The sequence below is a fragment of the Leptopilina heterotoma genome, unplaced genomic scaffold (assembly GCF_015476425.1).
Source record: "Leptopilina heterotoma isolate Lh14 unplaced genomic scaffold, ASM1547642v1 Lhet_81, whole genome shotgun sequence".
Classification (NCBI taxonomy): domain Eukaryota; kingdom Metazoa; phylum Arthropoda; class Insecta; order Hymenoptera; family Figitidae; genus Leptopilina; species Leptopilina heterotoma.
The window spans coordinates 880,267-906,091 of record NW_025111185.1 but is presented as its reverse complement, the minus strand read 5'-3'; the positions used below and the strand labels follow the sequence as shown (position 1 = coordinate 906,091).

At 21.8% G+C, this 25,825-nt stretch overlaps 2 protein-coding genes across 3 annotated transcripts; one reads left to right on the top strand and one right to left on the bottom strand.

The window, feature by feature from the left end:
• The first annotated feature begins 214 nt into the window (after window positions 1-214).
• On the top strand, window positions 215-5,142 carry LOC122511158 (probable cytochrome P450 6a14). Its single transcript, XM_043626225.1, has 6 exons — window positions 215-1,144; window positions 1,736-2,099; window positions 2,510-2,844; window positions 3,048-3,281; window positions 3,588-3,839; window positions 4,680-5,142. Exons 1-6 carry the CDS (start codon window positions 958-960, stop codon window positions 4,847-4,849), a joined length of 1,542 nt encoding a protein of 513 aa, XP_043482160.1. The 5' UTR covers window positions 215-957; the 3' UTR covers window positions 4,850-5,142.
• A 2,421-nt stretch (window positions 5,143-7,563) lies between these two features.
• On the bottom strand, window positions 7,564-25,075 carry LOC122511270. Of its 2 annotated transcripts, none has more exons than XM_043626415.1 (3): window positions 25,013-25,075; window positions 12,065-12,596; window positions 7,564-8,419 (listed from the first exon to the last, which is right to left on the bottom strand). In XM_043626415.1, the coding sequence occupies exons 2-3, from the start codon at window positions 12,569-12,571 to the stop codon at window positions 7,820-7,822; spliced, it is 1,107 nt and encodes a 368-aa protein (XP_043482350.1). In that variant the 5' UTR covers window positions 12,572-12,596; window positions 25,013-25,075; the 3' UTR covers window positions 7,564-7,819. The 2 variants fall into 2 exon arrangements, with proteins under 2 accessions (XP_043482350.1, XP_043482351.1); XM_043626416.1 differs by lacking the exon at window positions 25,013-25,075 and adding an exon at window positions 16,280-16,375.
• Window positions 25,076-25,825: the final 750 nt, after the last annotated feature.

Genomic DNA, 25,825 nt, shown 5'->3' with positions numbered 1-25,825 from the left:
AAAAGGACATAATTCTTTGATAAATACTTATTACTTAATTGTGCAAATAAGTCCATAATACGACGATTCATGAAATATTGAGTGCATAAAGAATAAAAAAAACATGTCATTATATGTTATCAGGAGCGTACCCTTATACCAGCACTGCCTCCCACTACCCACCTCTTGTCTTAAATTACTTTTATAATATAACTTACCTAACAGTTCGTTTCCATCGCTTGGCATAACGACTTATGTGTATATAATATAAACTCGAGTCACGATCACTTGCAATGCGCAGTTTTTATTCTCAATTTACTTCAAAAATTTTTTTTTTTTAATTTGCCAGATCACTTTAATTAATAGTAATGCCGTTACTGTGTGTTATTAGAAATTTTTTTTTTCAAAACCTTTCGTGATGTTAAACGCTAGTTTTAGTTTGATTTTCATCGTGCAATGTCAATAAATTTTTGTAAAAATTATTTTTTTGCGAAAAAAAAAGAATTTAGTATTTTTCAATACTAACGTAAATTTTTTCATTAACGTAAAAAAAATTAATTTGTAATGTGTTTATTTGTTAAGTGAATGAATTTAAGTTAACTCGATGAAATAAATTTAAATTAAATGAATTGTGATTTATTGTTCCGTATAATTCTCAAAACTAAATAAATAGATAGATAAATAAAGAATTAAATAAATTTATTAATTAATTTTAAGTTAAAGAAGTTGTAAATAAATTTAAATTTAAGAAGGTGTAAATAAGTTTAAATTAAAGAAGGTGTAAATAAGTTTCAATTGAAGGAGTTGTAAATAAATTTAAATTAAAGGTGTTGTAAATAAATTTAAATTAAAGGAGTTGTAAATAAATTTAAATTAAAAAAGATGTAACTAAATTTAAATTAAATAAGTTATTAAAAAAATTTGAATGAAGTTTTTGAAAATCGAGAGAAATAATTATTTTAATAAAAATTGACGAATATGGCAATAATTATGAGTAGTTTTGTTCTGGAATTTTTTGGAGTTGTGACGATAGTGCTCCTTGGTGTCTACTTGTATTTTAAATTATTTATTTACAATTATTGGGAAAAAAATGGAGTCCAATATATAAAACCCATAGTGCCAATTGGGAATATTTTGAACGCCGTTATTGGAAAAGAGCACATTGGTATTTATTGCAACATAAATTATTAGAATAATAAATAATAGCAAAAAATAATAAAGAAAGAAAAAAAAAACTATTAATATATGCATAAAAATAAAAAGAGTCCTAAAGAAAAAATTACAAAAAACCTATTAGAATGAAATAATAATAAAAATAAATAGTAACAAAAAATAATAAAGAAAGGAAAAAAACTATTAATATGCATCAAAATAAAAAGAGTCTTAAAGAAATGATGAGAAGTACCTATTAGACTAAAATAATAATAATAAAAAGCCATTGAGTCAAATCGGATCAAGAAATATTAAAATATATTTGAATAATAAAAAAAAAGTTTTATTTGTAAAAAAAATAAAAAATAATAAAAAATAATATTGAAGAAAATAATAAAAAACATTTGAATAAAATAGAATAAGAAAATAATAGCAAATAAAATGAGTGAAAATAAATAGATATAAATAGATTGAAAAAAAAATAAACTTTAGAATAAAGTAGAATAAATGAAATGAAAATGAAAAAAAAAGAATAAGAAGTAAAAAAAATATTTTGGCAATAAAAAACAATAAATATTGGAATTAAATTTTTTTTGTTTTTCAGGTGTTTGTTTTGAGAAAGGCTATGAGAAATTGAAGAAATATCGATATGGTGGACTGTACACATTACACAAACCAAGTTTACTAATAGCCGATCTTGATTTAGTAAAAATGGTGTTGACAAAAGAATTCGCACATTTTCACGATCGGGGTCTTTATTGTAATGAATCATTTGATCCTCTCTCGGGACACATTTTTCTACTGTCGGGACAAAAGTGGAAAAATTTACGTGCAAAATTGACGCCAACTTTTACTTCGGGAAAATTGAAAGGAATGTTTGGAATTTTAACAGGAAAGGGCGATCATTTGTGTGAAATTATAGAGGGTCACAATCAGGAAGTTATTGAAGTGAAAGATATGATGGCACGGTAACTATTATTATTAATTAATTAGTATTTAAATCAATTTAAATTTAAGTCAATTTCAATTAATCTAAGTTAAACAAATTTTTACTTTATTTTATAACTTTATTATTTATGAAATAATTTAAATATTTGAAATTTGAAGCAAATACCATTTAATTGAGGCAAATAAAAATTATTTCTGATTCAGGTAAATATTTAATTGATTTTACTTTATTTGAATTGATAAATTAAATTAAAGTAAATATTTAATTGATTTTACTTTAATTTAATTGACAGATTAAATTATAATACTAATTAAAATTACTCAATTAGTCAAGTGATCGGTTATATTTGAATAAAATAATTTTTTTTTTCGTTTTCATTGCCATTTATCATTTGTAGATAAAATATTTAAGATATATATTTTTTTATAGATACGCAACTGATGTGATTTTTACAATAGCATTCGGAGTGAATCCAAATAGTCTTGATAATCCACAAAGTGAATTTCGCTATTATGGGAAAAAAATATTTGAAATAAGTTCAGTGAAAACTGCCCTCGCATTTTTTGGACCAAGTATTATGGATTTTTTCAAAATCCCCCTCATCGATAGAGGTAGTAGTAAATTTTTCATAAAAGTTTTCACAGAAACCTTTGAATATAGATTAAAAAATAATGTAAGAAGAAAGGATTTTTTGGATTATTTATTGCAACTTGTCAATTATGGACGTTTAGAAGAAGATGATGATGAAACATCAACGATAGCGGGTAATTTATTTTTCGAAATAAAAAAAAACATAATTTTAAAAAATAACAAAATAAAGAATGTAAATAATAAATTTAATAAAAAAAATAATAAAATAAAATAAAAAAATAATAAATGAGAAAAATTAAAAAAATAAAATAAAATACAAAAATAATAAATTAATATAAATAATAATTATAAAAATGTCCTTTGAATTTATTTCCAGATTCTTTGCATGGTAAAATAACATTTTTGGAAGCTGCGGCGCAAGCTTTTGTTTTCTATTTAGGCGGTTTTGAAACTTCATCGGCAACAATTTCCCATTGTTTATACGAATTGGCCATTCATCAGGAAATACAAGAAAAAGTTCGGGAAGAAATTAAATTAGCTTTGGAAAAACATGGACAACTTAGTTATGACAGTTTGAATAGTATGTCATATCTTCATCAATGTGTTTCTGGTAAAAACATTAAAAAATCAAAATTTTAATTGAATTTTATTTTAATTTTAATATTTAATTTAATTATTAGTTTACTATTTAATTTTATGCAGGTATAAAAATCAAATATTAAATTTAACATAAAGGGAATAATTAAAAAAAATTTTTATAAAAATTAAATAAATATATCAAAAATCAAAAATTTCATAAATAAAAATTAAATAATAAATATTAAAATCGAATATTAAATTTTACATATAATGCAGTTAAAAATATTGTATTTAATTTTTAAGAGACTTTTTCTAATATATATTAAAACTATTTTAGAAACTATGAGACTATATCCAGCGTTGGCCATTTTAAATCGCGTGTGCACGAAGGATATCGATTTACCAACAACTAATTTACATGTGAAAAAGGGTGTCGACGTTGTAATTCCTGTTTTGGGAATTCATTTGGATCCGGAAATTTATCCCGATCCTTTGAAATTTGATCCTGAAAGATTTACTCCAGAAAATATTGCCGCTAGACATTCATACGCTTATTTACCCTTTGGCGAAGGTCCAAGAATTTGCATTGGTAACGTTCATTTTTTTTAGTAATTTTACAATTAAAATATTAAATTACATTACAGTATTTAATTAATATATTATAGTAAATAAATAAGTTAATTAATTTATAAGTTAAATTATATTTGAAACAAAGAACTTTGTTGCAGTAAATAAAATTTATTTGAAACGAATATTAATTTCTTAGCTCAAATAAAATTTATTTGAATCGAATAAAAATTTTTTAGTTCAAAAAAAGTTTATTATGAAAGAAATAAAAAAATTTCTTGGCGGTAGTAAAATTTATTTGAAACTAATAAAAATTTTTTGCCCCGAATAAAGTTTATTTGAAAGAAATAAAACTTTTTTGGCGCAAAGAATATTAATTTAAAAGAAATCAAAATTTCTTAGCGCATGTATCTAAAATTTATTTGAAACGAATAAAAATTTCTTGGCGCAAATAAAATATATTTGAAACGAATAAAAATTTCTTGGCGCAAATAAAATTATATTTGAAACGAATAAAGAATTTTTGGCGCAAATAAATTTAATTTGAAACGAATAAAAATTCTTGGCGCAAATAAAATTATATTTGAAACGAATAAAGAATTTTTGGCGCAAATAAATTTAATTTGAAACAAAAATTTCTTGCCGCGAATAAATTTTATTTGAAACAAATAAAAATTTCATGGCGCAAATATTTTATTTAAAACAAAAATATTTTTTTGAGTTTATTTTATTATATTTAAAACATTTAATTTTTTTTGAGTTCATTTTATTGTATTTAAAACATTAACTTTTTTTGAGTTTATTTACATAATATGAAGAAATATTTTTGAATAATATTCAAAAAGAATTGAATTTTTTTCAGGAATGAGAATGGGTTTGGCACAAACAAAAGTAGCACTGGCCAGTGTTTTGAATAAATTTCGAGTGACTTTGGGACCAAATACTCCAGTGCCACTTGTAATTAATCCAAAGTCCAGTGTCACCTATTCATCGGAGGAAATAAATTTGCGCTTTGAGCGTTTGTCAATATAATCATTTTCTAAAAAAAATTGTTCAAAAAAAATATTTACAAGTAAAAATACTTGTAGTTATCGTAATTTAAATTATTTTAAAAATAATTTAAAAACTTACACCTATCGCAATTTACAATAATTGTATAATTCCTATAATTTACCATGCTTCTCATTTCGCTTCGATGAAAAATTTACGAAAATTAATTATATTAGGTAATTTCTAAATGATATAATCAAATCAAATCAGTTATATCACTTTATAAACCTAAAGAAATTGCAATCAAAATAAGTAAATAAATGTAAATACCACAATATTGTAAGAATATTTTTTTTAATAATACAAAATAATAATAATAATAATATTGTATGTTCTAAAAAACAATAAATAGTATATTTTATAAATTTGAGTTTATGTGATTTATTTTTAATACTAATAAATATTATTTATTATTTCATTTAATAGAATAAATAAAGAATTCGATCGACTGTGACGTAAAGAGAATTGTATTTTTACTTTTTAAAGATTTTATCATGAGTAATGGTCGCATATTAGAACTTGTGTAGTAACGAATAGATTTTTTTTATTTCTACACTTTTTATGAATCATTGACTTTCACTCTCATTTATTTCTAAGACCTAATAGGAGAGTCAACAAATGATAATATTGAAATATAAAATGGCAACAATATTTTTTTTATTTGCACAACACAAATTGATAAAAAAAAAACTACCAAAAATTATTATCCAAATATCTAGTATGTGGAATAATTTATAAATTTACATTATCAAAATGAGAAATGTTGACAAATATTTTTTTTTTTGTATTTTATCCTGGAAACTATTTTCATTTGGTTCGAAGGATAAAAAATTTTTTTGAATTAGGAAATTTTTTAATTTCTTTGTCTTTATGACTGTTTTTTTTTCTGTCTTCTTCTTCTGCTTGCACTCAGAAAAAATTTATTTTACTCGGAAGCTTTAGAAACTTTTTATTATTTGTGAAATAAATTTTATTTGGTTAAAGCAATAATTTTTAATTTGGTTCTAATAAGAATTTTTTTAATTGCTTCAAATTAAATTTGTTAGTTTAAATCAAAATTGTTTGGTTCAGTTCGAATAAAGTTTATTCGGTTCAAATAAAGTTTATTTGGTTCAAATAAATTTTGTTTTGTTCGAATAAAATTGATTCGGTTCAAATAAAATTGATTCGGTTCAAATAAAGTTAATTTGGTTCAAATAAAGTTAATTTGGTTCAAATAAAGTTTATTCGGATCAAATAAATTTTTTTTGTGCAAATAAATTTTATTCAGTTCAAATAACAATTTTTTTATTTGACTCAAAAAAAAATTTTACTCACTTCAAATAAATTTTATTCGAATAAAATAAATTATATTTGGTTCAAGTAACAATTTTTTTGGTTCAGTTCCAATAAAGTTTATTCGGTTAAAATAAATTCTATTTAATTGAATAAAAATTTTTTAATTTGTTTAAATAAAACTTTAAATTTTTAATTAATTTGCATTTTATTTGTTTCAAATAAACTTTATTTGATTCAAATAAATATGTTAATTGGTTCAACTAAAAATTTTACTTGGTTTAAATAAAGTTTATTCAGATCAAATAAATTTTTTTGTGCAAATAAATTCTATTCAGTTCAAATAACAATTTTTTTATTTGACTTAAATAAATTTTATTTGTGCCAAACTGCCAACAAAATTTCATTTGCGCGCAAAATTTTTTAGTTGCAAAAAAGTTTTATTTATTTCAAATAAATGTTATTCGGATCGAGTAAACTTTATTTGGTTAAAAAAAAAGTTATTTGATTCAAATAAAAATGTTATTTGGTTCAAAAAAAAAAAATTTTACTTACTTCAAATAAATGTTATTCGGTTAAAATAAATTCTATTTGATTGAATAAAAATTTTTTAATTTGTTCAAATAAAACTTTAAATTTTAAATTAATTTACATTTTATTTATTTCAAATAAAGTTTATTCGGTTAAAATAAATTTTATTCGTGTTTAAATAACAGTTTTGTTACCAAGAGAGTTTTATTTCCTTCAAATAATCTTTATTTAGTTAAATTAATTTTTATTTGCTTCAAATAAATATGTTATTTAGTTCAACTAAAAATTTTACTTGGATTTAATAAATTTTATTCGATTCAAAGAAATTTTGATTTAGTTTTAGTTAAATTAATTTTTATTTGCTTCAAATAAACTTTATTTGATTCAAATAAATATGTTAAAAAAATATAACATAAATAAAATTTTACTAGGACTAAAAACTTTACTAGGATTAAATAAATTTTATTCGATTCAAAGAAATTTTGATTTAGTTTTAGTTAAATTAATTTTTATTTGCTTCAAATAAACTTTAATTGATTCAAATAAACTTTATTTGATTCAAATAAATATGTTATTTGGTTCAATTTAAAGTTTTACTTGGATAAAATAAATTGTATTCGATTCAAATAAATTTTGATTGATTCTGACTGAAAAATATACTTTTATTAAATTCAAGTAAATTATATACTTGATTCAAATAAAATTTTTTCTGGGTGTGCCGATTGGAAATTATTTTTGTCTCATAAATTATTTTTTTTCTAAAAAGAACAATTGCTAAAAAAATAATAGGTAAAAAGGACAATTGGTAAAAAAAAACAATTAATAGCAATTGAAAATTGCTGAAAAAAATTGGTAAAAAGAAAAATTGCTAAAAAGAATAATTGGTGCAAAGAGAAATTGATATAAAGAACAATTTTTTAATAAAACAATTGGTAAAAAGAAAAATCGATTAAAAGAATAATTTGTAAAAAGAAGAATTAAAAAAAGAAAAATGAGTAAAAAAAGGAATTTTCTCTCTCAAAAAAAGAAAAAAACATTCAAATGATGGAATGTGAAGAATCGCTTTCGAGGCGCATCAAATCGACTAAAATGAAGATAACCTTCTCTCCGGATGTGCGAATGATTGATGATAATAATTGATGAAATTTAATAACCATAGTCTAATACCCTTGGCGAGCTTTTATAATCGTAGTCTAAGGACGTCGATGATGGATAGGACGAGGGTGCTATCGCGGACGTTGTATAGGGACTGGCAGTTTCGTAGGAATTCGTAGAATAATTTTCTTCGCTGCCCGGTCCATTCAGGGGGCCACTCTGGTCCACTGGACCCGCGTCCTGAGCGACGGAATTCGGTTGCACATTAATCGAATCGCGAATGAGGAATTTGGCGAAAGGATGCATTTTCACGGAATTCTGAATAGTATTCTGAAGAGCCTCGTGGTCGTTCTTGGTGGCGACGGCTTGCGCCGCAGCCTCACTCGCGGCTTGAGCGGCATGAGCGGCAGCCGCAGCGGCGTTGCTCTGCGCCTTTTGAGCGAGGGCCGCTGCTTTTTGAGCGGCAGCTTGCGTCGCCTCAAAGTCAACTCTAGCGGCCTCCAATTGCTCGTCGATCGCTCGAGCGCTGGCCTTGGCCTGACCGAGCATTGTTGTTTGCGCCGCTAATTCGGCAGCGGCTTCGGCGGAAGCCTGAGCCGCGTGTTCCGATGTCACTTGAGCGGCATTCAAAGCTGTTGTTATTATTTGTACCTGCGAAAAGAAATCGGGCTCTGAAAAATATTGAAATTTGGGAATTTTGAAACTTTAAGGACGTTTATCCAAAGAAATTTTGCAGACCTCTATAGAAAAGAAATTAATTTCTGTAGAATTTTTTTTTTTAAAAATGATTCGATTTTAATGTAATTTTGACTAATTTTCTTCAAAAAATAGTTCTCAACAACTTCACCATTCAGATTCTTAGTTCAGATTTTTAAATATGATGAAAAATTTGAATCTATTATAAATTGTTAAAATAAATAAATTTTTCGATTGCCAATTTTTTTTCATGAAAATTGATAATTTAATTTTTATAGAAAATACAATTAATAATAATATTTAAATTACTCAGATGTTAATTAATTTCTTTTCTAGAGATCTGCATTCTATGAGATGAACCACCTTAAAGGTGACCACTTAAATCTGTCTCTGAAAAGTATAAAAATTCAAAAATTTGGATAATTTAAAAGTGACTTAAATCAGTCTCTGAAAAATATTAAAATTCAAAAATTCGGAAACTTTAAACGTGACAACATATTTTTAAAAAAATAATTACAGTAGCTAACTTCTGTTGATTATTTTCAAAAATTTCAATAAACTTCTTTAGAAATTCAATTATTTTCTATTGAATATTTTAGCAAAATTTCAATTATTGTAAAAATTTTCAATTAAACTAGAATTGTAAAAATTCAATTATTTTTAATACAATTCTTAAAAAACAATTCTAAAAAAATACAATTCAAAAATTATCAATTACTTAAAGGTAAAAATTTAATTATTTTTTAAAGAATTTTAACAAATTTTCATTAATTCAAAAATTTTCTACTTGTTGACTTAAAAACTTAAATTATTTTTTTAAAGAATTTTAGGAAATTCCATTTATTTGATACTTAAAATTCAATTATATTTAATAAAATTTTAGTAAAATGTTCAATTATTTTCAAATTTTTAATTATTTTATTGTTAAATTATTTTTTATAGAATTTTAAAAAATTTATATTATTTCAAAAATTTTAATAACATTTTTAGAAAATAAAAATATTTTCAATGTTTTTCAAAAACTTTTCAAAAATTCAAATATTTCTAATAAAATTTTAGAAAATTCCAATTTCTCCCATTATTTCAATTACTTAATAGTAAAAATTACATTACTTTTAATTAAATTTTAAGAAAGTTCAATTATTTCAAAATTTTTCAATCACTTGATTGTAAAAATTAAATATTTTATAGAATTTTAGAAAATTTTCCATTATTTCAAGACTTTCAAATTAAAATTCCATTTAACAAATTTTAATAGAATTTTAGATAAATTCAATCAAATTTGATAAAAATTCAATTATGATTAATAAAATATTAGGAAATTTCAATTATTTCAAAAACTTTCAATTACTTGATTGTAAAAAATCAATTACTTTCAACAAAATTTTAGAAAATTTCAACTATTTCATAAATTTCCAACGAATTGATTTAAAAAATTCCTATATTTTTTTTAAAAATGTTATCAAATTTCAATTATTTCATAAATTGTTAGCTACATGGTTTGAAAAAATTCAATTATTTCTAATAAAAGTTTAGGAAATTTCAATTATTCACAAAATTTTAATTACTTGATAGTAAAAATTCTATTACTTTTAATAAAATTTTAAGAATTTTCAATTATTTAAAAAAAATTTCAATTATTTGATCAAAAAAATTAAATTAATTTTAATAGAATTTTAATAAAATTTGAATTCTTTCAAATTCAATTGTTTCAAATTGAATTTTAAGAAATTTTAATTATTTATAAAATTTTGAATTATATTTGATTATTTAAAAATTCAGTTATCTAAAAGAAAAAGAACTGAAATATTTTAAAAACACAAGTGTTCATAATTTTGAATAAATTTGTTAATCTAAATATTTTCAAATAGTATTTTAAACATTTCAATTATCTCAAAATATTTTCAAATACACTTGATTGTAAAAATTCAATTTTTTGGAATCGAAAATTTGAAAAAATCAATTATTTCATAAATTTTACAAAATTTTAATTAACTTTTTAGCTTTTCAGTTAATTTTCTTTTGAAAAATTCAAGTAATTTTAAAAAATTAAATTCAAATTTCTCATAAAACAAAATTTTTTCAGAATTTTTTATAAAATTATTTAAAACACAAATAATATTTTAATATAATTTTTTTTTAATTTTCTTTATACAGAACTTTAAATTTTCGAAAAATTTCTGTTTAAAACCTTATCTCAAATGCAATTATTACTGAAAACAGCAACTATTTTTTATATAAAATTGTTTTTATGCTAAATATAAATTTTAATCTGTTCTTATTACTATAAATTCATACTTTTTAATAATTAATGAATGATTAATTATTATCAACAAAACGAAAATAGAAAAATAAATAAAGAAATTAATAAAATTATTATAATAGAAAATAATATGAAATTTTAATTTATAATTTTTATTAATTTCTTTATTTATTTTTAATGTTATTAATAATTGTAATTTATAAAAAGAAAAGCGTTTAAAATAATTTAAAAGAGTGATTAAACTGACACATGAATAGAATAGAAAATAATTGTAAATTAAAAATAGTTGTAAAAAAACGTATTTCATTCCGAAAAACTATATTGTTTGGATTGAAAAATAAAATTAGAAAAATTAAATTAGGGAATTATGAAAATTTTAATGTAATTTATTGAGTCATGTGAGTTCTTTAGTGAGTTTTTTTTTGGGAAAATTTAATTCATTTTGAGTTCTGAGCAGAGTTCTGGTATCAGTAATCAGAGTTCTGCACACAATTTCAATAAACTTCTGTTCTAAACTTAAAATCGAAAAAACTACGGAACTTTGACAATTTATTAAAAATAATATTTTTACAAAAAATTCATTCTTCATGATTTTTGAGCAAAGTTCTGGTATCAGTAAAAAGAGTTCTATACATATTCTTAACAAACTTTCCTTCTGAACTCAAAAGTGAAAAAACTACAGAACTTTGAAAATTTTAAAATGTAGAGTTCTGAGAGTTTTAGCATCGGCATAAAGAGTTCTACAAGTAATGCCTTATTTTTATGCCGATGCCAGAACTCTAATCAGAACTCTAAATTTTTAAATTTCAACATTTTTTAAAATTTCCTAAGTTCTGTATTTTTTTCAATTTTGAGTTTAGAAAGGAAGTTTGTTGGAAATATGTATAGAACTCTTTTTACTGATACCAGAACTCTGCTCAGAGCTCTTAAAGAATTAAATTGTTGCAAAAACAATTTTTTTTTGTAATTTTTCATAGTTCTGTAGTTTTTTCTATTTTAAGTTTAGAAGAAAAGTTTATTGAGATTATGTGCAGAACTCTCATTACTGTCACCAGAATTCTGCTCAAAACTCAAGAAGAATTAATTTTTTGGAAAAAAAAATTGTTCTTGAAATTTTTCAAAGTTTTATAGTTTTTAGTATTTTACGGAACTATTCATTTTTTTATGAGAGAACTCTAGAACAGTTAATTAGCTATCAGAATACCATGTTAGAACTCTTTTTGCGAAAATTGTAGTTCTACGCGAAATTAGCAACTAATTTTTTCATATTGTTTTTTAGTGTCAATTTTTTTTTCTTTTTTTTTTTTTGAAAAATCAGGGAACTCCTAAAAAAATACCTGATGCATAGCCTGTTGAGCGGAATTTTGAGCAGCAGTGGCAGAACGTTGGGCCTGTTGCAATTGTGTTTTTTCCGAATTGACAGCCTGATGAGCATTGTAGGACTGTTGCTCGAGGCCCATGAGGATAATTTGCTTTCCCGCGAGAGCAGCGGCTGCAGTTGCGGCTGATTGAGCGGCAGCTTGAGCCAATGTGTTCTTGGCAACGTAGGCAGCTTGTCCAGCAGCCGAAGGTTGATTCACAACTGAATTGTGAGCAGCATTGGCTGCACCCTGAGCAATGCTCACCAATCCACCACCCACGCTGAAACCAGTTTTTGGTCTTGGTTGAGCCAAGGGCACAGGTGCTTCGGCATATTCGGCCGAATATCCCGGATCCTGTTTGATATAATCAAAATCTAATCCCTCGATAAGTTGGTCAACTTGTTTCTTGTCCAGGACGTGGGACTGCTTCGTGGGACCCGCCACTACCAACGTCACGCAAAACGATATCAACACTAGCTTCATTGCAATCCTTATTGTCTTAATTTCTCTGAAAAATTTCATATTCATTAGAAATTGTGTCGAAATCAGCAGAGGATTTACACAAAATAGTTATTATCGTATCAAGGGCGCAAAATAGGTGATTGGGACGATGGCGAGATGAAGGGACCGAGGGGACATTTTCGCGTCCGAGGCGAAGCCGAGGGTGCGAAAGTGTCCCCGAGGTCCCGAAATCTCGCCAAAGTCGTAATCACCTTTGCGCCCATGTTGCGAACATAATTTTTTGTCCTAACTGCATGAAAAGTATGGCATTGAGGGCACGAGCGAAGCGGGCGTAAAAGTACTTTTGCGCCCGCTTGTGTGACGTCAGCGGGCGTAAAAGAACTTTTGCGCCCGCTTCCCCGACCCCGGGCGAGAATCAGTTACTTTGCGCCCACTTTAAGTGCCCGAAATGACATACTTTTCGTGCAGGTAGGAGAAAAAATTCATTTTGTTTTTCCCTGATTTTCAGACAAAATTTTTATTTTTTCCCTGATCCTAAAGAATATTCTGATTTACTATAAAAATTATTAGATATACTCAACAAAAATTTTTGAATTTTTGTTTCGAATTTTTTTTATTGTAACACTCGGCAAGCCCACAAGTCATTTAAGAAAAAGAAGAAGAAGAAGAATAACTTCTTTTTTAAATAAATATTTAATCATTATTTTTTCACAGGAATCAAGATTTTCAAAATTTTAAAATAAAAACCTTTTGAAATTCAATAACTTTTATAAATATTATTAAAAAACATATAGATAACAAACACTCCGAGTCGAAGACTCGGAGTGCTCGTTATCCTTATGTTTTATAATAATTTTAATTTACATAAAATTTTTCAAAAAAGAATTAAATTATTTATAATAAAATCCTTCGCAACAATTCAATTATTTTTATAATACAATTTTCACATCAATTAATTTATTTTAGAAAATGTAATAAATAAAATTCGTTGTAAGAATTCAATTATTCTTATAAATAATAAAATATTTCATAGGATTTCAATTATTTTTAATACAATATTTTAAATCAATTGCTCGAAAAATATAAATATTTAAAAATTTTTTTCAAGAATACAATTATTTAAAAAAAATGTAATAAAATTCGTTACAAGAATTCAATTATATTCATAAACAATAAAATTCTTTACAGAATTTCAATTATTTAAAAAAAATTTAATGTAATTCGTTGCAAGAAGTCAATTATTTTCTTAAATAAAATTCTTTACATGTAGTCAATTATTTAAAAAAATGTAATAAAAATTCGTTGTAAGAATTCAATTATTTTCATTGTAAATAATAAAATTTGCATAGGATTTCAATTATTCTTATTTTATTCGTTACAGGAATTCAATTATTTTCATAAATAATAAAATTTCCATAGGATTTCAATTATTTTTATTTTTTTTTCGTTGTAAGAATTCAATTACAACTCTTTACTCTTTACAGGATTTCAATTACTTGCAAAAAATTTCATATAATTCGTTCCAAGAATTCAATTACTTTCATAAATACTAAAATATTTCATAGGATTTCAATTATTTTTAATACAATAATTTAAATCAGTTGATCGAAAAATGTAAATATTTAAAAATTGTTTTCAAGAATTCAATTATTTAAATAAAATGTAATAAAATTCGTTACAAGAATTTAATTATTTTCATAAATAATAAAATTCTTTACAAAATTTCAATTATTTAAAAAAAATTTTAATGTAATTCGTTGCAAGAATTCAATTATATATTCTTCAATAAAATTCTTTACACGTAGTCAATTATTTAAAAAAATGTAATAAAAAATTCGTTGTAAGAATTCAATTATTTTCATAAATAATAAAATTTCCATAGGCGGATTTCAATTATTTTTATTCTCTTTCGTTACAAGAATTCAATTATTTTTATAACTAATAAAATTCTTTACAGAATTTCAATTATTAAAAAAAAAATTAATAAAATTCGTTGCAAGAATTCAATTATTTTTACAAGAAAAAAAATTCTTTACAGGATTTCAATTACTTACAAAAAATTTAATATAATTCGTTGCAAGAATTCAATTATTTTCCAAAATAACAATATTCTTTACATGAATGCAATTATTTTTATAAATAATAAAATTTGTCGTATGATTTCAATTAAAAATGTAATTATTTCCAAAATTTTTTGCAAGAATTAAATTACATTTTTCAAATAATGAAATTCTTCGCGGAAATTAAAATATTTTAAAAATCTACTATTTTAATAAAATTTTTCAAAAGAATTCAATTTAAAAAAAAAAATATATTATAATAAAATTCGTTGCAAGAATTCAATTATTTTTATAAATAATAAAATTCTTCACAGGATTTCAATTATTTTTAATACTTTTTTTGCAAAAATTTCTTGAGAATTTTCAAATTCATTTGTTTAAAATTCAATTTTACAAAATTTCGATTATTCAGAAATTCTTCAATTATAAATATTTAGAGAAAAGAAAACTTGAAATAATTTCAAAAGAAAAAAATTCAATTAAACTTTTTCATAAAAAATAATTCTATACATATAATATATTTTCAAAGATATTAATATAAAAACTTTTTAAAATTCAATTATTTTTGAAAATTCATACAATAATGTATTTAAATTTTTAAATAATTGACATTCTTTGAAGAATGTTAATAAAATTTTCAAAAATAATTACATTTTTGGAGGAATTCGATTAATTCGATTAAAATTGTATTGAAAATAATTGAAATTCTATGAGTTTATTAGTCATGAAAATAATATTGAACCTCGTTAAAAAATTTTTATTATTTATGCAAATAATTGAATTATTGCGAAGAGATTTATAAAAAAAAAATTTGTAAATAGTTGAATTCATGTGAAATTTTTATTATTTATGAAAATAATTTAATGTTTTCTTTGAATTTTATCAACACTTTTTTAAATAATTGAATTTTTTTTTTGAAAATTTTTTTTAAAATAGTTGATACGGAAAATTATTGAATTGAGGAAAACTTTGGAAAAATAATTGAATTTTGGAGAAGAATTTTATTATTTTTAAAGATAATTAAAATTTTTACAAGAATTTTTTTCAAAAAAAAAAAAAAAGTTTTGAACATATATAATTGAATTTCTGCTAAGAATTCTATTACTTTTGAAAATAATTGAATTTCTCCAATTATTATTTTTAACTTTTTCAAAATTCAATTTTTTTCAGTACTTTAATAAAAATCCATGACTTTTTCCTGAAGTTCCTGACCAGAATTGGGTTCAAAAATAATTTCAATATAAAATGAGGGGAAAAAAATAATTAATTAGAAAAGTTTTCGTAGGAGAATAAATTTTCAAAAATGACTTTTCTCCCTCTTATTCAGAGGCAAATTATTTAATTAACAATTAACATATTGAAAAAAAGGAAAATAATTACAAAAAGTTTAGAAAAAAGAGAAGAAAAAAATGTTTAAAAAAAAATTGAAAGACTACATATTTGAACTCATGTTTAAATTATACGCATATAACAAGCGAGGTGCAATCAAATTATCCTTTAATTTATTCGAACAAATTTTTCTCCTTTTTCCAATATATAATAATATCTTATGTCAGAAAATGCGAACAGCTCGCCAGCGATTTTTTTTTTCCAACGACAATTTTCATCAGTACCCACTCATATCAAGTTTAAACATATAAATTGAAATCTAATAGTTCTTGAAACAGACCTTCGTCTATGAGAACTGCTTTACGCCTTGTCGATTTTCTTTAGATGTAGATTATTTCTCATAAATAGTATATAACCTATGGTAATTGTAAAAGCCACATACATACTAATACACTTTGAGTCCGCGGGGATTTGAAAGGGCGGTGTCTGAAAAACTTTTATCTTTTACATACACACACTTTCCACCACAGATAATAGACAGACGGATATATATTTCTCTCTCTCTCTCTCTCTCTCCTTGAAAGAGAGAAAAAATATATAGCTATATATATAGAGAGAGAGAGAAAGAGAGAGAAAAAAATATATATATTTTTCTCTCTCCTTGAAAGAGAGAAAAAATATATAGCTATATATAGAGGGAGAGAAAGAGAGAGAAAAAAAATATATATTTCTCTCTCTTTCTCTCTCTCTCTCCTTGAAAGAGAGAAAAAATATATAGCTATAGAGAGAGAGAGAGAGAGAGAAATATATATCTACATATAGAGGGAGAGACAGAGAGAGAAAAAAAATAATATACATATAGATGGAGAGAGAGAGAGAGCGAGAGAGAGAAATATTCTAATACACTTACAAATATGCGTGAGTAAATTTAGCAAAAAAAAAAAAAAATAAAAAATGTACAACTGTTAAAGGCTATTAATGCATACAACACGATTACAAACAAACTATTAATGTACGTAAAGCATTTACATTATATAGAAACTTTTTAAAAGTGTCGAGTCGGATATTTTTGAGTTTCAACAATTGCAATAACCCTGCTTGCGAAATAAATGCTGCCCTGGAAAATAGTCACGCTCAAAACTGTTTGGCTTTTAACATTTTTGCCGTGAGACATGCAGCAGTTGTGACCAATCCTTATTTAAAGATTATGTTTAGAAAAAAAAAAAAAATAGCACGAACCGTTCTCATTGTTGAAAGTAAAGTCGCGAATCAGGTGGAGTTGCGATAAATCATTTCGTTCATTTATTCTCCTTGAATATTTATAAAAAAAAAATACAAAAACGGAATATATCATTTTTCTTTCGCGATATTATTAATTCAAATATAAATGTTTTCTATTTATTTATTTAACACTTTTCAATTTTCTCACAAATGATTTATGGATGTATAAAAAGTAAATATATTAATTGAAAAGAATTATTTATATTGAAATACATGGACAGAGACCTTTTGATATAATTAATTATGTTGATTTTTCTATAGTGAAAGGAATAGTTTCATTTTCGATTTCAATTTAATTATATAACAAATTAACAGGGTTGCGATACAAAAATTTTATTTTATTTTTTTCTGATTTCCAGACAAAATTTTCACTTTTTCCCTGAACCTATGAAGAATATTTTCTGATTCACTCGAAAAATTATTAGACACAGACAAAAAATGTTCTATTACATTTATTTACGAATTTCTTTAATTGTAAAATTATTCTGTTTCATCAATAACTTCTTTCTCAATAAATACTAGCAACTAACTTCTTTTACTACCTTTTTTTTAAAAATAAAATTAGTAATTTTAAAAATAATAGAATTTAAAAATTTTCTAATTTAAATTTTTTGTTGAAAACACTAAAAAAATTCAATTTTTGAGAAATTACAAATAATTGGAGAAATTCAATTATTTAATAAAAAAAAAAAATTCTTATAAAAATCCCAATTATCTTTATAAATAACAAAATTCAATTATTTTCAAAAATAAGATGCATTTTTCTATAATTTCAATGATTTTCAATATATCTACAATTTTCATAAAATTTCCCAAAAAGAATTCAATTATTTAAAAAAAAACTTTAATTAAATTGTATGCAAACATTTAATTATTTTCATAAATAATAAAAATTTTACAGGAATTCAATTATTTTCATAAATAATAACAATTTTTTAAGGAATTCAATTATTATTTTCATAAAAAATAATTTAAAATTCTAGAAAATAATAATTGAATTAAAATGATGAAAATAATTTCGAAGAAGTTAGAGTAACAATAATTTTATATAAAATAATAATTTTTTCCCTGAGTTATCGTTAATTATTATAAAAACATGGGTTGCAAGAAATCGATCACTCCGAGTCTTCGACTTGGAGCAATCGATATCTTCATGTTTTATAACAATACTTTCAAAAAATTGTTAGAAATTTAATTTAATTCCTGTGGAAAATTCTGTTCTAAAAACAAGATTAAAAATAGAAATTGTGCAAATAATATTCTTGTTTCTAAAACAAAATAATAATTTTGTTAAAAAAATTGTGATTCATAAAGAAAACTAATGCAAAATAAATAAATTTTCTATTTCTTAATCACAGTTGTTTAACAATTTTCTAATTTTGTTTAGAAGTATAAAGAACAAAAATCTGCATAATTTCAATTTATCGAGAATTCAATTATTTAAATGCAAAAATAAATAATTTATTAAATAATTGAATATTTCTTAAAATTGAAATTTTATGAAGAATTTTATCAAAATTTTTTAAAATAATTGAATTTCAGAGAAAAATATTATTTATTTATGAAAAAAAATTAATTTATTCAAATTTTTTAAAATAATTGAATTTCTCAAATTTTATAAAACATTCTAAGTTATAAAACTTTTTTTAAATAATTAAATTCCATCGAGAAATTTCATTAAAAAATTGAAAATAATTGAAATCTGGCGAAGAATTTTAATAATTTTTTTTTTAAATAATTGAATTCTTTTGTGAAGAATTTTATTAAAGTTTCTTAAATAATTGAATTGCTTTGAAGAATTTTATTTTTTACGAAAATAATTGAATTGTTACGAAGATTTTTACAAACATTTTATTGTATTCTTATGAAGAATGTTATATTTTACGAAAATAATAAATTGTATTCTTTGATCAATTTTCAAATTTCATGAAAATTTTTTAAAATAATTAAATTCTCGAGAAAAGTTTTATTATTTATGAAAATAATTGATTTCTTGAGAAGAATTTTATTCAAACTTTTTTAAATAATTGAATTCCTATAAAAAATGTTTTATTTGTGAAAATAATTGAATTCTTAAGAAGAATTGTATTAAAAATATTTGAATTGTTAGGAAAATTTTATTAACTAACTCTTGTAAATAATTTTTTCGAAATTTTTTTAAATAATAGAATTTTTAAAAAAATTTTATTTAAATTTTTCGGAACAATTGAATTTCTCAGAACTATTATTTTTTTTCAATTCTCTGAATATATTTGAATTCTTTCGAGAAACTTCATTAAAAAATTAAAAATAATTGAATTGGTGCGAAGAAATTTATAAAAAAATTGATAAATAATTGAATTCTTGGGAAATTATTATAAAAATTTTGTTTAAATAATTGAATTTCGGAGAAGAATTTTATTACTTATAAAGATAATTGAAATTTTGACGAGAATTTAACAAAATTTTTTAACACAATTGAATTGATGCGAAGAATAGTTTATCACTATTGAAAACCTTTGAAGTTCTTCTATTTATGAAGATTGTAAACTCAACTCTTTTAAAATCCAATTAATTTAAAAATTTTCAAGTAAAATTATTCATTAAATAATTTATAAATAATAATTTTATGATAGTTCTTCAAGAATTATGTTATTTAAACATAAATTATTGTCAGAAATAGAAAAAATTTTAAGGTTTTGTATTAAAATTCTTGGAAATTTCGACCTATTTCAAGAATATTTGAATTTACAATGTTAAAAGCAAAAAATGAAATTAGGAATGTTGAAAAAAAAATTTAATTAGTTTGTGATAAAATGTAACATTCCCAAGTTTAAATTAGAGTTCAGGATCACAGAACAATTGTAGATTTTTAATTTTATAAATGATTTAATTAACCCAAATTTCACTTTTATGAAATTTTTAAACGTTTTAAGATAATTCTTTATTCCAGATTTCAATGAATCTTCATTTGAATTACTGGAAATATTTCTTGATAAACAAAATTATAATTTAAAATTATAATCGATCTAAAATTGAAATTAAGTTTAAATGTAATTAAAATTATGATTATCAAAATTTCAATTTTATTAAATTTTATTCAATATTAAAAATTTTAATTAATAAAAATACCAAAATTCCAATCTTAATTAAAATTTCAATTTAAATAAAAATTTCATTTGAAATTGTTATCGACTGAAACTAAAATTGATTATTATTTTAATTAATCTTCACTTAAATTAATACTTAATACTTTAATTTAATTATTTCAAATTTCAAATTAGCAAAATTTTAATTTCATAAAATTTTATTCCATTAAAATTTTTAATTATTAAAAATTTCAATTTTATTCAAATAATTCAATTTTTAATTGATACATATACACTTTTGGTTAAATTCTTATTATTTTCAAAATAAATTTGTTTTTAGTAATTTTGGAATTATTTTGAATTTAATTGTTTCTATATTGAATTTATTTCTATTTTAATAATTCATTTTATTTTTCTTATTTAAATTTCAATAACCATTTTAATTTTACTAAAACTCAAATTAAATACATTAAAAGTTAAAGGTTGAATATGCAAATCCTTAGTCTTTGGTGTAAAGAAAAAAAAATCTAACACTTAATTTTATATAAATATTATTATTTTGTAATATCACTTACACAATAGTGTTATATATATTTTCAAATCCTCTCTGAGATAACTTTTTAATTACTATGGTACTTGATTGCAAATAAATTAGAAAGCGATATCTTTTTTTTGCGAAAAAAGCATTCTCTCTCTTTTCATATTTACTCTCAAGAAATTCTAGAGGGAAAATTAAAAAGACACCGCAATTGATGAGGGGAGAAGAGGAAAAATAAATAGGATAATTTCTTTTTCCTTTGAAATCGATCAAAAAGTATACGTCAGTTCCGTTTAGTATATAATAATCAACCGAGCAGATTGCCTACCTTATTTTATATATATAGAGAGAAATTGGCAACAATCAAAGAAAGAATTAAAGAAAAAAGTCTTGCAAATAAAAAGTTATTGTATAATTTTCAGGCATAAGTGACAATTGGAAGTATTATAGAGCATTGCTTTTCAATTTATTCCAACTCTATTATGTCTCTAGCTAGATACTTTCATTTTCTATCCTCATTGTCATGGGAACTACTGAATTTATAATTTATTATCGATCACGCGCTTATAACGGTTTATGTATATATACATCTAGTGTTTATAATTGGGTTATGCGGTAATCGATATGCGTGAGTGATTTTCGCGATTTAAATTTAAATCATTGAATTTATTTATTTTTATTTGCGAAGCGTATTCGATTTAATTTAATTTCAAAGAATTCTATAATCTAATCAAAATTAAATTTAGACGAAATATCACACATTAGAATTTTAATGAGTCGAAATTTTAAATTTCAAACTTTTCATTTTTTCGGATTTTCATTTGTCCGAAATATTTATTTGCACGAATTGCTATTTGATATGAAACTCTTTGAAACGAGGAATAAAGATTCTGTAAATTTTATATTTTTGTCATCTTAAGAGTTCCATTAAATGAAAATTCGGGCAAATAAAAATTCGGACAATTGAAAATCCGAAAAAATGAAAATCTCTTAAATTTAAAAAATTCGGCAATAAAAGATCCAAAAAAAAATAAAAATCATAAAATTTGAATTTTCCCAGAATTTTTCACGAAAATCATAAAAATAAAATCACCATAAAAATCATCCACAAAAAATGCATAAAAAAATAAAAATAAAAAAAAATATAATAATTTAGAAATGAAAATAAATAATATATTCATTATTTATTTTTATAATAATAAATATTTAGAAAAATTTATATTTACATTGTGAATATTTATTATAACATTAATATTTATATTGTGAATATTTATTAATATTAATATTTATATTCTGAATATTTATTAATATTTATTTACTATTTATTAATTAATTACTTATTTATTATTAAAAAGACTTAACAATATTCCAGAAAATAATATTGCTATAGGAATTTTCAATATTGAGAGAACAACTTCAACTTCTGTAATAATTTTCATAAATAAATAATTGCGAATAATTTTCATTATTAAAAGAACAACTTCTACTGATTATCCTTTTGTATATTTTATGTTATAATAATTCACAAGCGAGTAAACAATTTTTATTTAAATTGTTTTAGGTACGCATTTTATTTCCTTCTTTCTATTAACATGTAACTTTGTTTGTAAAATGTTTCCATTATCGTTGAAATATTTCTATCTCTCCATTGTAGTGAAATATGAATAAATTACTACGATATTATAAAGTTAGTGGAATTAATTATTCAACTTCAAAAAAATAAAATTAATAAATAATCTGTAACTGGAATATATAAATTATAGGTTGAAAACTTTTCTTTTAGAAATAAATATTTTTGTAGGTATGCGTGAATAAAATTCTGAAAATATTTTATAAATATTTTACAAAATATATATTCTGATTACTTTACAAAATTTTTAAATAAATATTTAGCAAAATATTTTATAATTTTTCTCAAAAATATTTTATACTTTTTTTCAAAAATATTTTTCACATTTAAAAAATGTTGAAAACAATTTTTATCAAATAATTAAATCTCAATTATCGTTGATAACAATTATGATTATTAATGAAAAAAATAAGATTAGAAAATATTAATAATTTTTAAAAATTCCATTAAACTTATTGAGAAAAATTAATTCTATAGAATTCTTAATTAAAAGTATGAAAAGTTCAAATTTTCAAAGATTTCAATTTGAAATTCATTTTTGAATCAATATTTATTGGAAAATTTTACGAGAATTTCAATTATTTAACTATAAAAATAAATATTTTATTAAACAATTGAATTTTCATAAGGAATTTTATCAACAAATTTTTAAATAATTGAATTCTTTTGACAAATTTAAATAAAATTTTTAAAAATAATTGCATTTTTCGAGAAATTTGATGAAAATTGTATAAAAAATAATTGAAATTCTGACAAAAATTTTATAAAAAGTTTTGAAAATAATTGAATATCGGAGAAAAATGTTATTATATTTATAAAGATAATTGAAATTTTTACAAGAATTTTTGTAAATTTTTAAACATAATTGAAATTCTTTGAAGAATTTTATTAAAATTATTTTGAAAAAAATTGAATTGTTACGCAAAGAATTTCATTAAAATTTTTGAAAATAAATTTATTCTTTAAAGAAATTTAATTAAAAATGTATATTGAAAATAATACTTAAATTCTAATAAATAAATTGTAGTAAAGGTTATTAAAATAATTAAATTTATTGATAAATATTAATAAAATTTTTAAGAATAATAACTTTTTTCGAGGAATTCCATTAAAATTATATTAAAAATAATTGAAATTCAGCATTGGGTTTTATTATTTATGAAAATAATTGAATGTTTGCGTAGAATTATATTAAAATTTTTTTTTAACTAATTTGAATTCTTTTAGGAATTTTTATTAAAGTTGTAGATATTCAAAAACATTAAATTGAGGAAAGTTTTTGAAAGTAATTAAAATTTTGCCAAGAATTTTATTAAAATTTTTGAAAAATAATTGAATTTCTGAGAAGAATTTTACTACTTTTGAAAATAATTGAATTTCTGCAATCATTCGTAACTTCTTCAAAACTCAATTTGTTTTAGTGTTTTTAACTAAAATTCTTCTATAAAAATTCATTATTTTTAATAAACAATTAAATATAGATAATATTAAAAAATTTAACTAATTTCAGAAGAATTTTATTTAAAAAAATTTGTTTTAAATCTAAATTTTTTTATATTTCTAATTAAATTCATTTAAAATTAAAATTTTACAAGATTTTTAATCAAATTATTATGTTCTTAAATTGTTTTATTTTTTTTTTTATTTATAGTTTCATTTTTCGCGTTTTCATCAAAATGAGAAAATAAATTTGAAAATTTTTACAATAAACTACCAAAACATAAATGAATATCAAAGAATTTGCAAATTTTAATTGTCTTATTCTTTTTTGTAACCATATAAAAATTGAAGAGTAAAAAAATAAATAAAAAATAAGAGTAAAAAATATTAAAATTAAAAAATAAGAGTAAAAAAATAAATAAATAAAAAATAAGAGTAAAAATAGTAAAAATAAAAAAATAAGAGTAAAAAAATAAATAAATAAAAAATAAGAAATAAGAGTAAAAAATAGTACAAATAAAAAAATGAAATAAGAGTAAAAAAAATAAAAAATGAGTAAAAAATAGTAAGAATGCAATATAATAAAAAATAACAGTAAGAAAATAAAAAAATAAGAGTAAAAAAATAATAAATAAAAAAGAACAAAAAATAAAAAAATAAGGGCAGAAGCTTTCCAAAAAAAAAAGAAAGAAAAAAGTTGAACGAGGTTCTACTGTACTTTTGCGAAAAAGAAGTAATTGTTTAAAACTCGTATTGAGTTCGAAAAAAGCACAAATACTGAAGAAAAAACACTCGCGTTAAAGATTCATAAAAAAAAATATGAAAATCGTCCAATTATTTAAAAAAAAACACTAAAAAACGACACTCGTTCACAATATTTTGCACTACGATTTTTTTTCTCTAATTTTTCCCTCCTCACTCTGAGGAAGTTCTTTTGTATAATTAATATTGTCGCTCACTGTGAGAAAATCGCGGTTGTTCTCTTCGACTTTGAACTTGAGGCCAACATCCTGATGTCGCTTACAATAAATCACAAATGAAGCATTTTCCGTTTTTCTTTTTTCTATTTTTTTTTTTTTTAAATTTATCTATCTACTAATTCTCTGATATACTTACAAATAATAATACACCAGACTTTCGCTTGAAATTTAGAACTGTCCTTGCTCTGGGTAGAAGTTAAGAACTGGTACCACTTTGTTCAGACATTGAAGCTCTTATAGTCTTGCTGGTCCAGAGAGTTTGATCCTTTCGGACGAAAGGGATTGTGTACATTCGAAATAGGCGTGTGCTTAACGTTTGTTTATTCATCATTTTATGTTTAAATAAATTAATGCAATTTAATTATAATTGAAAATAATTCATTGAAAATCAACAGAAAATTAACCAATTGAAAATAAATAATGGAAAATTAATTAACAGAAAATTAGAAATTTAATTGTTTGAAAATAAATTAATAGAAATTTAAATATTTGAAAATGAATCAATATAAAATTAATTAATTGAAAATAAATAGTAAAAAATTAATTTTTAGAAAACTAACTAATAGAAAATTAATTAACAGAAAATTTAATTATTAGAAAATTTATTAACAGAAAATTAATTAATTAATTGAAAATAAATAATAGAAAATTAATTAATTGAAAATAAATAATAGAAAATTAATTTATTAAAAATAAATAATAGAAATTAATTAATTAGTTATAATAAAAAGTAATGAATAGAAAATTAATTTTTGAAAACGGAAAAAAATTGAATGACCATTGACGTTGAAAATTAAAAAGATTAATCTCTAGGAATTCTTTTCTCGTTCAGGTATTAAATGATATACTAAAAATTGTGATTTGTTTTAAATCGGAAAGTAAAATTCTATATTTAGCAATGTGGATAATAGATTTACGATTTTATGATAAACTTGTGTTTATTTAAATT

Excerpts from the sequence above, each read along its gene's own strand:
- LOC122511158 (XM_043626225.1), top strand. The coding sequence starts at position 958 with ATGGCAATAATTATGAGTAGTTTTGTTCTGGAATTTTTTGGAGTTGTG. Across the intron at positions 2,100-2,509 it reads GTGAAAGATATGATGGCACG|ATACGCAACTGATGTGATTT; the intron begins GTAACTATTATT and ends ATTTTTTTATAG. Across the intron at positions 2,845-3,047 it reads TGAAACATCAACGATAGCGG|ATTCTTTGCATGGTAAAATA; the intron begins GTAATTTATTTT and ends ATTTATTTCCAG.
- LOC122511270 (XM_043626415.1), bottom strand. The coding sequence starts at position 12,571 with ATGAAGCTAGTGTTGATATCGTTTTGCGTGACGTTGGTAGTGGCGGGT. Across the intron at positions 8,420-12,064 it reads CTCAACAGGCTATGCATCAG|GTACAAATAATAACAACAGC; the intron begins GTATTTTTTTAG and ends TTCTTTTCGCAG.